A 14,041-nucleotide genomic window follows, 5' to 3' on the forward strand; every position below is an offset into this window, starting at 1 on the left:
AATTGCCTCACTCTTTGGGTTTTGTTCCCCGCAGCGGGGCGCCGCCCCCTCGGGCAGACTCAGGCCCCGCCCCAATCCACGCCCCGCCCCTTTCCTCTGCCTTCGCAGCCGCTGCTCTGAGCTGGGCGAGCCGCGGCGGCGGATGCGGGCGGCTCCGTGGTTGAGCTGAGGCGCTCGCTCGCTCGCAGGGAACTGTCAGTCAACATGGCAGCGGCAGAGGAGACGGCGGAGAGGGAAAGCGGCGGCGGCGAAGTCCTGTCTGTCTACGTGTTCGACCGGCGCCAGGCGGATTCGGACGGCGAAGACAAAGTTGTGAAGTGTCCTGAGGGAAACTACGGCGCCTTCCGTAGCGCCGTGTGCCAGGTGAGAAAGCGCTTGTGAGGGCTGGGGGGGGGGAGAAGGGGGCAGAAATGCGTCACAGCATAACGGGCAACCGACGGGTGGGGAGCCAGCAACCCAGCCCGCTTTTTGGTAGGGTGCTCGAAGAGTCCGGACTCGAGGGCGCCCGGTGGCTTTTCTGACACGGGGGTGGGGTGGGGGGCGGCGAATCGCGCGCAGGGTGTGGGGGCTTCTCTTGACACGGGTGGGCGAAAAGGCGCGAAATAGCCCGGCGGCTGAGCGAGGTTGACGGGTGGCGGTGTGAAGCAAGAGCGCGAGTGTCTCTTGCGTGCAGGGAGGATGGCCCGCTCGGGAGGAGCAGAGCTGTCATGTTGAGAAGGAGCAGGAAATGCTCGCCCTGCAGGTCCCTCGCTGTGAACTTGCGGCTTGCCAAAGAAGTCTGTTAGGCTGTTTCGGATGGGTGCTTGTTTTTCTTGTCTCTTTCACTCTAAGAATAAAAATCTCATCATTGGAGGATTTGCAGCGCCTCATCGGCATCTTGGATTTGCACGAAGTCAAGGGGAAGGGGGTGTAAGAGAAAGCGGGTTGCAGCACGAGCGCAGCAGCCTTTGGCATGGGAGCTAGAAGGGAAGGACACGAACCGAAAGTGGTGGGAAAGGTCCGGAGAGATTGCTGTTTTAAAGTTTTGACAATCAGAGCTGGCTTCAGTACAGAAGCTGTTGTAACAGAGCCTGGTCAAACTCCCTTTTTACTGAAGCCTTATTTCAAGTAACCACTTTCCCCCTCAGTGCCCTCCTTGCTCCAATCAAATGTCTGCTATTGTTGAAAACTGTGTTTCTCACATTATCTCCTCTGCTTACTCTACGAAAACTTCTGTTGTTGTTTGAAACCTCAGTTTTCCTGTTAGAGTCTCTGCAGCTCAGCTTGCTTTACTCAAACCTTTACCACTGATTAAAACTTCATTTTCCTCTGTGTACTTTCCTTCTTCTGTACTCAAACTTCCAGCCCCAGTCCCAGACTATTTTGTGCCCTAGGCACAGCTAATTACTTGTACACACACACACACATACACATACAAATTGCATCAGCAAGGGCCTTAGCATCAGTATTTCCAGATAAACCTTACGTCATAAAAAAAACCTCTATTAAGCATCATATATACTACCAAGATGGTATCTCAGTGGTTTCAAAGCATCAGTTCAGCAGAGAAATAATTATAGATCCGTTGAACCAAACTGAAGAAACTAGTTGCTTCTAGACAACACTTAGCAGCATTATTGACTACCAAGTTTAAAATGTGTGCATTGCAGGGCACAAAAAGGATTTACGTCCAGGACTCTTTTGTATGCCATTTTCTTTGCATTTAATGTTACTCCCATTAACATAACTTTGAGCACACAGATTCTCATTTGGTAATCCATTTGCTCGAACTGTCCAATAAGAGTTTCTGTCATAAAACACCTGTAGTCTCCTTTAGTGGAACAAATCCCAAGAAGTGTTCTCTTATGATAACCTCATAAGGCATGGGCAGGGAGGACAACTGCCCCCTCCATCAAGTAAATCCATTAAAATACTTAACTGAGGTTCTGTGCCCCCAACATAAAGCCTGGCTATGCCCATGTTCACGCAGGTCACTTCAGTGCTGCTAACACAGCAGTTTGACTTTACCCCCAGAGGTGCACTACATTATATCTCAAGACAGACGGATGCCATCAACAACAACCTCAAAATATTAATATATACATAAAAACAGTTTTTATGTATGAATTACTTCAAAAATAATAAAAGTATTCAAAATATAAATATAAATTAAAATATCAGAAATTTATAAGAAAAAACAAACTAATCTGTATAAAACTGTGTCCCTCAAAGGTCAGCACTGTGCCCCTGTGATATCTGTGCCCTAAGTTGGCCTAATGATAGCAGCCCTCCTGCAAAGTTCTTACTCTTTGGTACTTCAGCTGCCTTGTGTGAAAGAGATGGAGGATGAAGAGCCCTTTGAATATTCTATAGAACTTTCACACAATTTGTTTCATTCCTGGTACCATGTGTTATCTTCAGTTTGAAGTTTATGATTCAGTGTGTAATTTATTACAGGTATTTTATTAACAAATAACACCCATGTCTGCAACATCCACCAGGGTGGATACAAATCAATGATTTTTTAAATTTAAATTGGGGTTTTTTTATTTAAATTGGATTTTTTAAATTTAAATTGGATTTTTAAAATAAAATGCTTTTGGATGGACAATATTTCTAAATATAGTTTTCTATTTAAGTTACATTATAGTCCAAAGGCTATTCATCTGGAAATAAGGATTTGTTTTAAGTTTTTTTAATGTGTGCTAAAACTCAAAGTTCTTTTTAAAAAAAGTTTAACCACATCAGTTAACAAACGTAGATACATATGCTATAATGTCATTGTTTAAGTTAAATAAATTGTTTAAATTGTTATTAAGGAAACAATTATTTTTCTCCTTCCAATAAAGTACTTCAGGAAAGTTGTCCAAATATAAACAGTTAACTTATTAAACCTCACAATACTTTCATAATTATCTGTCTGTGTATTTCTAATAGTATAACCAAATCAGTAATTTTTTATATAACTGTAAATACTCTGAAAATTTCTTATTCCAAAAATGAAACCTTCATCTGGTTGTAAATATTAAGATTATACCAGCAAGAATGAGTATTTCTGTAAAAAAATGATTTAAATCAAGTCTTAGTGACTAGTGATTTAAATCAAGTCTTAGTGACTAGTGATTTAAATCAAGTCTTAGTGACTAGTGATTTAAATCAATTTGATTTAAATCAAATCCACCCTGACGTCAACCAATGGAACTTAACGTTCTGTAATTAAACAAACGAACTACCAGACTTGCTCTTAAGATTCTGTTCATCTTAAAGATGCAGCAGCATACATCAGTATTGGAAGTGTGTGCAAAGGGGGATGCAAAACAGGAGAGAGGAGGAGACATGGAAATGGGGGGAGGGGATGATTTGTTTGCCAGAGTGAGCTGAGAAAGGGGAATAAGAGGGAGGGAAAGTGGCAGCATTGGGGATCATAGAATTGTAGAGTTGGAAGGGATTCTGAGGGTTGGTCTAGTCCGGTCCAACCCCTACAGTGCAATAAATCTGTTGACAGTCTTCTCCGGGTGGGCTCAAACAACCAACCTTCTGATTAACACACTGACCCAGAACTACTATATTCCTGTTAACCATGCTGTTTCCTGCAGTAGTGAAGATAATTGTACACAACTTTATCAATACTAGGCTACATCTCAGCTTTGGACTTGTTGTTCAATATAGAGGTCTGCTGAGAAATGATTACCAACGATGTTCTGATGCAATACTTCTAATTAAAATGTAAAACAAACGCAGGAAGAGTGTTTTGATTAGGTGCTCAGAGACTTTCTCTAGGGCAGATCGAAACTGCATTCTAGTCATTCTAGTCTGTAGTTTAAGCTTAAAAGTTTAGAAGACTGCAGGTAAAGCTGAGTAAAACTTTGTCGATATTTATGAGATGAACAAAATGTGTCATTCCATATTACAAGAAGTAATAAGATCTTGGTTATAAAAGTAACGTACAATATCATATGGAGAAATGAAAATGTTTGCAAAGAGGAAAATTTAGAAGCCACGGAAGCCCTGTCAGACATTCGGCTTCCAAAAGAATGTTCGAAAACCGGAACAGTCACTTCCGGGTTTCGATCGTTCAGGAGCCAAAACGTTCAAGAACTAGGCTGTTCGAAAACCAAGGTATGACTGTAGTGGACTTATAAAACAAATTAAGCAAAAGCCAAAAAGTACCTACATGAAATACTAGGCTCATTGTAAAGAATGGAAAGGGTCTAATGTGCTCCAATAGCCTTATAGAGTTTCTCCTACAAAAATGTTTAGATGGCTTTAAAGGGGGATTAGAGAAATTAATGGATGAAGTATCTTCAGTATCCATTTCCCAGGGCAGCTAAACAGATTCTCCAGGTTCAAGTCCAATATGCCTTTCAGTGCCAGTTGCTCGGGGCAACAATAAGGCATTGTTAAAGGAAAGTATATCCTGGACTATATAAACCTTTTTGGTTTATAGGACACTTCTTAAGGTTCTTGAATGTTTTTACCCTGAGCTCTGCTTTATCTCCCTCCACCCTTCTAATTTAATATTTAACTTGCCTTTGTAGGTATTTGGCATTTCCTCCAAAGAAACTTTTATTGTCACAACCACAAATAGAATACGGATCACAAATGAAAACTTTGGTACGTAAGTTTTTCTTAATGGATACAGTCTATACCCAAATGCTCTCTGATAAAGTAGCAAAAGTGCATGAAAACTCATGCCTCACCCATTGTTTATTTCTGAGATGCCACAGGACTCCTGTTTTTTATCAGAACACTAATTAGTTTCTGTATACATAGCAGGACTTTAAAACATAAAATCAAAAATGGGAAATATTTGTATGGTCTGTGTATGGAAATCAGTTTTTTAAAAGAATAACACAAAAGTTAAGTGCTACCTTTCATGTAGTAGCAATCGAAAATTAATATCCCTTGTTAATTGGATATCTGATTTCATTACTAAATTGTTTTTTATAAAATGCAAGCTAAGTAATTTATATTGCAAGTCTAAGGGGAAAGAAGCTTTGTACTAAGTAATCAAAACAATGTACATGCAGGTCCTGCTTTCTGAACACAATGCATTCCCTGGAAATTGTTCATTAGGCAATTGTAGTGTTTTATCTTTTTGTAAACTGCTGTGAAGTTTTTTTACGCTCAAACTGTGTATAAATTTTATGAAATAAATATATAAGTAAATAAAATATATTTAAACAGCAGTATGAAAAATGAAGTTGGATTTTTATTTCATATATGTGTTGTAGGGGGAATGGTTAAAGATGGCATGACCTTCTATTTGCTACAATCAGTTGACCAGTCACTCCCCTCTGCAACAAAAGAGCGTATTGATTTCCTACCACATTATGATACACTTGTGAAAAGTGGAATGTATGAATACTATGCTAGTGAAGGACAAAATCCTCTTCGTAAGTATATCAGGTATTCTTTGAACTGTAACTGTATGGCACACAGTTAATTAATACATTGTATTGTTAAGACCAATGTTTTGCTATTAAATACTATGCAATAGATTTAAAAAATAAGCTGTAATTAAAATAAAGTTAGTTTTAAAGTAATCTTTAAAAAAATAGCATCGGAATTAAAACCAACTTTTCCTATTCATCTTCCTCTTTTCCCTTTAATAGCATACACACTTTACAACCCCTAAAAAGTTGCCTCCCCCTCTTCAACAACATACTTTAATGTGTTGAACAGCTGTACCAGTCTATAGTGTCCTTTAATCTCTGGTATTAGCATAGCACCCTACATTGGGTTGTGGGGTATGTGGAGAACTCAGGTCAGAATACTGCTAATTATATTATGGATGGCTGATCTAAAATGCTGACTGGGACTGGGAAATTGTCCCAACAGAAGACATTACCTGAACTTACAGTATGACACCAAAATTCAGTGTAATCCTTATATGAATGAGTCTTTGTCAAGTTTCTAATAGCCATCTGTCACTACCTCTCCTGTCAGAGAGAAAGATACTCCTCTTTTCAGAAGGAAAGAATATAAGGTATAGCTTGTATCGTATGTTGCCTTTCAGGAACATGTCAAAAGTGGATATTCTAATTTTTGTTAATAATTTTAATTATTAGCAAACATTTCTCTCTTTTTCTGTTTAGCGTTTGCTCTTGCAGAATTAATTGATAACTCTTTATCAGCTACTTCTGAAAATACTGCCATCCGGAGAATACAGTTAAAGCTGGTAAGTAACTAAGGAGCTACTCCAGTGTTTTGCAGGGTTATTGTATGATAGAATCATCATATACTGTTTTTTCTTTTTTTAAAAAAAATAGTTATTTGATGACTCTCAAGGGAAACCAGCTGTTGCCGTGATTGATAATGGAAGAGGCATGAGTTCTAAACAACTGAATAATTGGGCTGTGTATCGGTTATCAAAGTTTACACGACAAAGTGATATGGAAAGGTTAGGATGTTCTAATTTCAATGGTATTTAAGTATAAAATTGGTGAATTTCATTGTGTAAGAATTCAGTGTTCTCAGGACATGTTATAAAAGGTTCCCGTAGTTCTTAAATGCTGAGAAATTGAAACAGCTAACAAAAAGTCCAAATAATTATACTTTGAGGTCTCAGTATTTCAAGTCTTTTATCTTTTATTAAGATATGTAGTTTTTACATTGATAACTTTGTCAACCACTTGAAATACTTTAGTAATTACAAGGAATCAAATCAATGTTTCTGAATATTTGAATGAATATATAATGGAAATATTTTGTAATGTTTAGTTAGTAGTAAGCATTATGTGTTCTTGCCTGGTATTGTTATTAATTGGAAAAGTTTTCAGTAATGTCTTATATACTCACGCTTGCATATTTAACAGCTTCTGCTATTTCTTTTTTTGTCTAATTTTGGTATTAGTGACCATTCAGGATATGTACGTCCTTCAGCAGTACCCCGCAGTTTAAACAGTGATATATCATATTTTGGGGTTGGTGGTAAACAAGCAGTGTTTTTTGTTGGACAGTCTACCAGAGTAAGTAACATTTTATATTTTTACAATTTTAGCCATTTTATGTGGTACTTCTTGGTTAACCTAGATTAGCAACTGGCTGTGTGTGTTTTCTGTATGCAGCATACCTGTAAAGTGTGCCCCATGCTGATACAGTAGTCATAATGAAAATCATCAGACCATTATCACCAATTGGCTATTAGAAAGGAGGCCTGTCCACTTAGCAGTTATTGGGAACACTGGTTTGGCTTACCCACAGCCTTCATGGCCTTTGGTAAACGAACAGGACCTCTTTGCCTCCCAGCTGTTAGTTGGTAACAATAGTTTTCCTACATGAACCACAGTCTGGCAATTGGGACTGCTGGTCTCAAACACTGGATATTACACACTTAAAATGAATGAGAATACTCTGTGTTGCTGGTGGAGAGAAGGCAGTCTTTGTCTTGAATACGACATAGTAATGAGACGGGGTGTATTCTATATCTGGGTGCTGTATTGGGGGGAAATGCATACTGATGGTCCCTTCTTGTCATCTTGTGTGCACGTTTGACAGATGTGGCTTCTCTTGTAATTCTGAAACTGTTCTACAGTGGTACCTCGGGTTAAGTATTTAATTCCTTCCAGAGGTCCATTCTTAACCTGAAACTGTTCTTAACCTGAAGCACCACTTTAGCTAATGGGGCCTCCTGCTCCTGCTGCACCGCTGGAGCACAATTTCTGTTCTCATCCTGAAGCAAAGTTCTTAACCTGAGGTACTATTTCTGGGTTAGTGGAGTCTGTAACCTGAAGCGTATGTAACCTGAAGCATATGTAACCCGAAGTACCACTGTATTTATTATTTAAAATTTTTAAATCTTGAACAGATGATAAGCAAACCTGCAGATTCTAAAGATGTTCATGAGCTTGTACTTTCTAAAGAAGATTTTGAAAAGAAAGAGAAAAACAAAGAAGCTATATACAAGGGGTACATTCGAAACAGAAAGGTAAGGAACTTAAATTATTTGTTGAGTTATACAAAATACTTGAAAAAAGGTCATCTTAGTACTTAACAAGTAGCTACCAGGGTTTAGGCAGTTGTTAGGAAATTAATTGTACCAACAAGTTTTATCTTTTCTGATAAGCAGCTGGACAAGAAAGATGAGAGCAGTTGTTTCCCAGTTTATGGTTACAATTCCAGTCAAGTGACCTATTTTATTTTATTTTAAAACTATTTCTCAAAGCCATCTGACTCTTCCCATATTGTAAATGATGATGAACGATTCCTGCACAATCTTATCATGGAAGAAAAAGACAAAGAAGGTTTCACTGCAGTAGTTATTACAGGAGTACAGCCAGAACACGTGCAGTACCTGAAAAACAATTTTAACCGTTGGACGAGGCAACTATCGTGAGTTGTTTGTTAAAATAGTTAATATGTTCAAATACTATTGACTCAAATCTTGCATTACTTAAGATTTTTTTGTGCAGTTTGTGCAAATCATTTATTAATTGAATTTAATATAAATTTATACTAGTCTATATTAGTGCATAGTACGCTTAGTGCTGCTTTCAGGTTTCCAGCTGCCAGTTGTGGGGTGCCCATTTTATAACTTAACTTGAAGTAAATGCCTGCTTGATTATTCAACAGTGTACCAATTTTGTAAATGTATTTTATTCAAACTTTTAACAGACACATATACCATTTTTTTACAGACACATATACCATTACTATATCCATGGACCAAAAGGAAATGAAATTAATTTGCCAATGAAGGAAGCAAGAACTTTCAACAATATTGATATTGAGGTAGGATCTATATACATTGGTTTGCAAATAATTACATTTGCTTAGAACCAGGGACTATCCAAAGTGTTACGCTTGCAAAACAGGGCTTTCCTATTTCTTCCTTTCCCTGCATTGTTTCTGGTGTTCAGGGAATAGCATGAGCAATGATGCAGTGGGATGCCAGTGGAAAATATTGTCCCTTCCTTGCATGAACAGAAGTGTCTTTCTGCTAGCATAAGGAATCCTACCCATTGAACAGTGGGAACCTCTGGATCCTACCCACTTCATATTGTGTACATCTGCCCTGCAAGGAGATAAAGCTCCAGTCATGGCTCAAACCTTTAGACAGCCCTGCCACTACCATTCCTATAAGCTATAAGTTACTGGGGAGCACAGATTCTCCTGATTCCTGGTTTGCACAAATCTTGGAGCATGTTGTTAAGTTTGTATTATTTCTGCCTCTTGATGACCGTGGCAACAAACAACATTTATAGGAGGAACTTGCATTTATTTGTTGTTTATTTGTAGATTTCAATGTATGAAAAAGGGAAGACTCCTAAGATTGTGAATCTTAGAGAAATTGACAATGATATGCAGACATTATATATAAGTACAGCAGCGGATAGTTTTGAGTTCAAGGCGAAAGTTGAAGGAGACGGTGTAGTGGAAGGTGTTATACGCTATCACCCTTTCTTGTATGATAAAGAAACCTATCCTGATGATCCTTGCCATCCTTCAAGTAAGTTGGGTAACTTTCATACTATTTCTCATTGATGTACTAATAACGAAGGCTACATTTTGCATCCTCCTTGTGCAGCTCTTTAGCTTGGGAGCGAGGAACACTGCACTGAAGTGGTTTCACCTCTGCCTTCTGACTTTTTCCAGAGAGTAGCAATAGGGAACTATTGCCCCATGTAAATGGCTTTCATAGACCTGACGAAGGCCTTTGACCTCATCAACCGAAAAGGACACTTCACACTGCTCAACAAGATAGGATGCCCACCTAAGCACTATAGTATGATTGTTTCCTTCCATGAAAACATGTGTGGCACCGTCCAGTATGACAATTCATTCTCAGATGCCTCCCCAATAATAATAATAATAATAATAACAATAACAATGTGGAGAATGGCTGTGTTCTAAACCCAGCTCTCTTAGGCATATTATTCTCCCTGTTGCTCTCATATGCCTCCAGATTGACTGCAGGTGATGTGTATGTCCATTCAAGAAGCAAGAGGGTCTGTTCAACCTGGCACAGCTTGATGCCGATACAAAAGTGTGGTGGGTTATTATCTGGGAGATGCTGTTTGAAGATGACACAACCTTGACAGCACACTCTGAGGAAGCTCTACAGCAAAGCTTTCCAAACTTTTCATGTTGGTGACATACTTTTTAAACATGCATCATATCACAACACAGTCATTCAGTTTTACTAGCAAACCAGAGGTTAAACTAACCCCTTTCCAGCTCCAGGAGGAGAGTGGGGAGAGTTTACACAACGCACCTGCATACTGCAGCTGACACCCTAACATGTCACAACACACAGTTTGGAAAGCTCTCCAGAGTCTCATCAGCTGCTTTGCCCAAGCCTGCATGATGAAGACCAACATCCTGAGTCAGGATGTCACCAGCACTCAACAAATCATCATGGGTGACAACATGCTTGAGGTGGTAGACAATTTTGTCTACCAGGGTTCCACCATAGCCAGCAACCTTTTCATTGGCACTGAGCAGTACAAGCATACTGCCACAGCAGGTATGGCAATGTCTCACCTCTCCAAAAGAGTATGGGGAAATGTGCCTAGGTAGCTTCAATGGATAGAAGCGTCTTACTTACTGGTCTTGACAGGTTTGTCAACTACAGTCCTTCATGGAAAGAGGTAGCTTGGCTCAATGCTCTGTTAACCTGAAGACTGGGCAGTTTTTACTTACTCTCTGTGGAGCTGCTGGTTTGGAAGTTGCTATCAGTGCAGAATGCCACAGTGCTGGTGGGCACAAATGGTCAGGTGCACATCATGCCTCCACTGGTTGCCTGTATGCTTGTGAGCCCAGTTAAAGGTACTTCTGTTGACATCCAAAGCCAGGCATTTCTGAAGGACTACTATCTCTTGTTATAGACCTGTCCAGTTTTTGAGATCTGCAAGGGAGGCCTTGTTGGCAGTTCTGCTGTGCTGTGAAGTTTGTGAAGTGGCAGTACCTGAGAAGATCTTCTCTATGGTAGCCACTCGGCTGTTGAATGCCTTCTGAGGTGCATCTGGTTTCGTCACTGTATACATTTCAACAACTGGTCAAGCCACACATTTTTGCACTGACAATTAGGACTGGAGGATGAGATTAGAATATCCCTCGCTGCAATGTTGTTGTTTCTGTCCGCTCTTCATTCAGCTTAATGATCTAGTACTGTTTAGGTTTTACTTAGTTAACTTGTAGTATTGAGCTTGGAGGTAACCTGCCTTGGGGCAGGCTACATGGTGAAGGACAGGGCTATAATTACATATATATATAATTCTACAACCTGAAATTCTTATGCTGTAAAGTACACCTAAGGTTATGGGGACATTTGGCTGAAACTTTTAGGGTGATCTGTTTCCTGCTTTGTATGACATGGAAGAAAACCATGAAGCCTATTGGGTCACTGGGTATTAAGCTGTACAAACTTTACTTTACTTCACTTACCAGTGTTGAATAACTTTTATTAGTTTGCTGCATATTTGAGGGGAAACTGTATGACTAATAAATAATTAGAAATAGTGGTGTAATGTTCTATTTTTGAGAAGAATGTCTTCTGTCCTTGCATTCCTTTGTAATTTGACACTCATTTTTCAATTTAGAATTAAAAGATGACAATGATGATGAAGAATGCTATGTAATAGAAAAGGGAGCAAGAGGGAAAAGGCCTATTTTTGAATGTTTTTGGAATGGAAGACTAATACCATACACAACTGTTGAAAAGTAAGATTATGCCTATGCAATAATTTACATTTTAATATTTTTATTATTTTTGTAAAAGTTTCTAATCATTGCCTTTCTCCCTAAGCTTTGAGTGGTGTGCTCTGCCCAAGAGAGGTCTTGCCCCATCTGAATGTTACAACAGAATTTCTGGTGTGTTATTTACAAATGACAGATTTCAGGTCAGCACAAACAAACTGACTTTCATGGATTTGGAATTGAAGTTAAAAGACAGAAACACAATTTTTACAAGAATCGTCAATGGGCAGGTAATACTTGTACAATTTAATTGCTTGTCACAATTGGATAAATAAATTAAGAGAATCATTATATGTGAGCTTTCTGTCTTTTTATTGACTTACTTTAGATTTTTAAATTACATTGCCTAAGTTTAGACTTTTATTGTATTTGAGGAGTTTGGTATGTGCTACCATAATGTTGGGGCTGGCTCCTAGTCTGAAGGGGCCCTGGGCAAAGTACTTTCTGGTAGGTTCCTTCCCTACTTCATCAATGGACCTTAGGAGGCTTACCTGGCTTTAGTAGTAGTACTGAGCAGATGGGTCTAGTCACCTTTTTAATTCCCCTCAGTGGCCAAGTGATGCTAGGTCAGGAACATTGTGGGTAATTAAAATTGCCACACCTTGTCTCTTTGTAATTTTAAATAATGACTAATTGAAGCTGAGGCCTGCACAAGACTGCACCTTCAGACAGTCATAAAGGCTGAACTACAGTTACTCTAATACATGTTCAAAATTCTTCACAGGAGCAAAGAATGAAAATTGACAGAGACTTTTCATTGTGGCTCAAGGAGTGCCATGAAAAACATGACAAACAAATAAAATTCACACACTTCAAAGAAATAATTACACGCACTGAGCTGCACTCTAAGCGCTTGCAGAGTCCCTGGTCTACATATTTGGCAATAGAATGGGATGGAAAGACATACAAAGCTGGGCAGCTGGTAAGTTAATTACTTGTTGATGACACTTTTTAAAGATGGCATAACGCAGATTTGAATGCAACAAAAATTTAATATAAATAAAATTATAATGTGCTTTTAAAAGAATGTTTGCTGGGGAAATAGAAGTACTTTGTTGCTTATCCTGTATAATGCAGACAAAAATATTGATGTTATATATTATTTTATGTTATAAAAAGCTAATTTAGGATTCAATTATTGCTACTGTAAAAAAAATATTGTAAATGTTTTTATTGATGTGAGCATTTCTACCCCACCCTTGTAATGCATACATATCCCTCTGGGTGTCTTAGAACAATTAAAATCACAGTATCATTATGAACCCTTGATGTCACAATACTTTTTTTTACTGATAATTCTAATATTCCTTGTAAATGGCTTAGTGGTTTTATTGCAATCAAGCAGTAGATAGATAGACACTTTAATTATGCCCAGAAACAAATTAGCAAACAACACAGCTGTTGCAGATGATGTGTAAAGTTAGCTGTTTGAACACTGCCCTAAAACTGGATCTTAAACCCCCCAAAACATGCTCACTCATTCTTGCAGTTGTGTTCTGAATCAATTGAAGTTTCCAAAGATTGTTCAAAAGTAGGCCAAATTTAACACGTTGCAGAAATATAACCTGTATGTAATTAACACATCTGTTGCTGTAGCTGCATCTCCTAATCTCAGATAAGTAGCCCATTAGCCTATGAGGGGGAAAGGCACTTCTGGCGCCCAATAGCCACATGCGTGCCTAGATACAAGGCTGAATCTAGGACTAGCCACAAATTGCAAGCCTGCTTCTTCAAGGGGAAAATCAATGAGACAATGTTTTGGCAAGCAGGGTGTGAGTGGGTGAGTGTTGCAACCCAAGGTGAATATTGATGCTCACCCCTCTTCAGTGTTAATGTGTTCCATTTTATTGTTTTTATAAATTAACAAAGCCTGTTGGGATAATCTGGGACTTCTTTGAAGGCAGCAAAAAAGTCTCAACAAGGCATTTATTAATTATCACTACCAGCTGTTGCCTCTGATAACTACAAACGTACCCCATCAGCACATGGGTTTCCACTTGCAAAACAGGACTTCCCCCCTCTTACTACAACCCAGTTTGGGGATCAGAACTGAATTGTTAACTTGAAAAGCATCAGCCATGCTGTGTTTGCTGGTCCCGTGGGTAACTGTGAGGCGAGGTCCGAGTCCAGTCCGAGATCAAGGGTGCAGTAGGGAGGCAGTCCGTCAAAGCTGAAGCTGGGTCCAAGGCAGGGAGTCGGGTGAGGTCAGGAGCTCCAGGAGGCAGGAACAGGCTACCAACAATGTTGCTCCCGCAACCTGGGACTGGGCTGGCCGGCTTTTATCTGCCCCGAGGCATAGGGCGGTCCCGGTCCACAGGTGACTTGCCTCTCCTGGCCTGGAGGCGAGCACTCCTCCTGCGGG

At 39.3% G+C, this 14,041-nt stretch overlaps 1 protein-coding gene across 5 annotated transcripts in view; it reads left to right on the forward strand.

Moving 5' to 3' along the window:
* The window catches only part of SMCHD1 (structural maintenance of chromosomes flexible hinge domain containing 1), a 60,050-nt gene continuing 46,009 nt past the window's right edge, over positions 1-14,041 (forward strand). For 2 of the 5 annotated variants that reach the window (XM_053396448.1, XM_053396447.1), the window contains exons 1-13: positions 1-363; positions 4,518-4,593; positions 5,214-5,375; positions 6,078-6,160; positions 6,252-6,382; positions 6,836-6,950; positions 7,790-7,909; positions 8,147-8,313; positions 8,619-8,712; positions 9,220-9,430; positions 11,523-11,643; positions 11,729-11,909; positions 12,404-12,601. In XM_053396448.1, the coding sequence (XP_053252423.1) occupies positions 205-363; positions 4,518-4,593; positions 5,214-5,375; positions 6,078-6,160; positions 6,252-6,382; positions 6,836-6,950; positions 7,790-7,909; positions 8,147-8,313; positions 8,619-8,712; positions 9,220-9,430; positions 11,523-11,643; positions 11,729-11,909; positions 12,404-12,601 (1,818 nt within the window). In that variant the 5' untranslated portion in view covers positions 1-204. Of the gene's footprint in view, positions 364-4,517; positions 4,594-5,213; positions 5,376-6,077; positions 6,161-6,251; positions 6,383-6,835; positions 6,951-7,789; positions 7,910-8,146; positions 8,314-8,618; positions 8,713-9,219; positions 9,431-11,522; positions 11,644-11,728; positions 11,910-12,403; positions 12,602-14,041 lie in introns of those variants that run through there. The other 3 variants (XM_053396446.1, XM_053396444.1, XM_053396449.1) reach the window with 3 other exon arrangements.

The sequence above is a fragment of the Podarcis raffonei genome, chromosome 7 (genome assembly GCF_027172205.1).
Source record: "Podarcis raffonei isolate rPodRaf1 chromosome 7, rPodRaf1.pri, whole genome shotgun sequence".
Taxonomy (NCBI): Eukaryota; Metazoa; Chordata; class Lepidosauria; order Squamata; family Lacertidae; genus Podarcis; species Podarcis raffonei.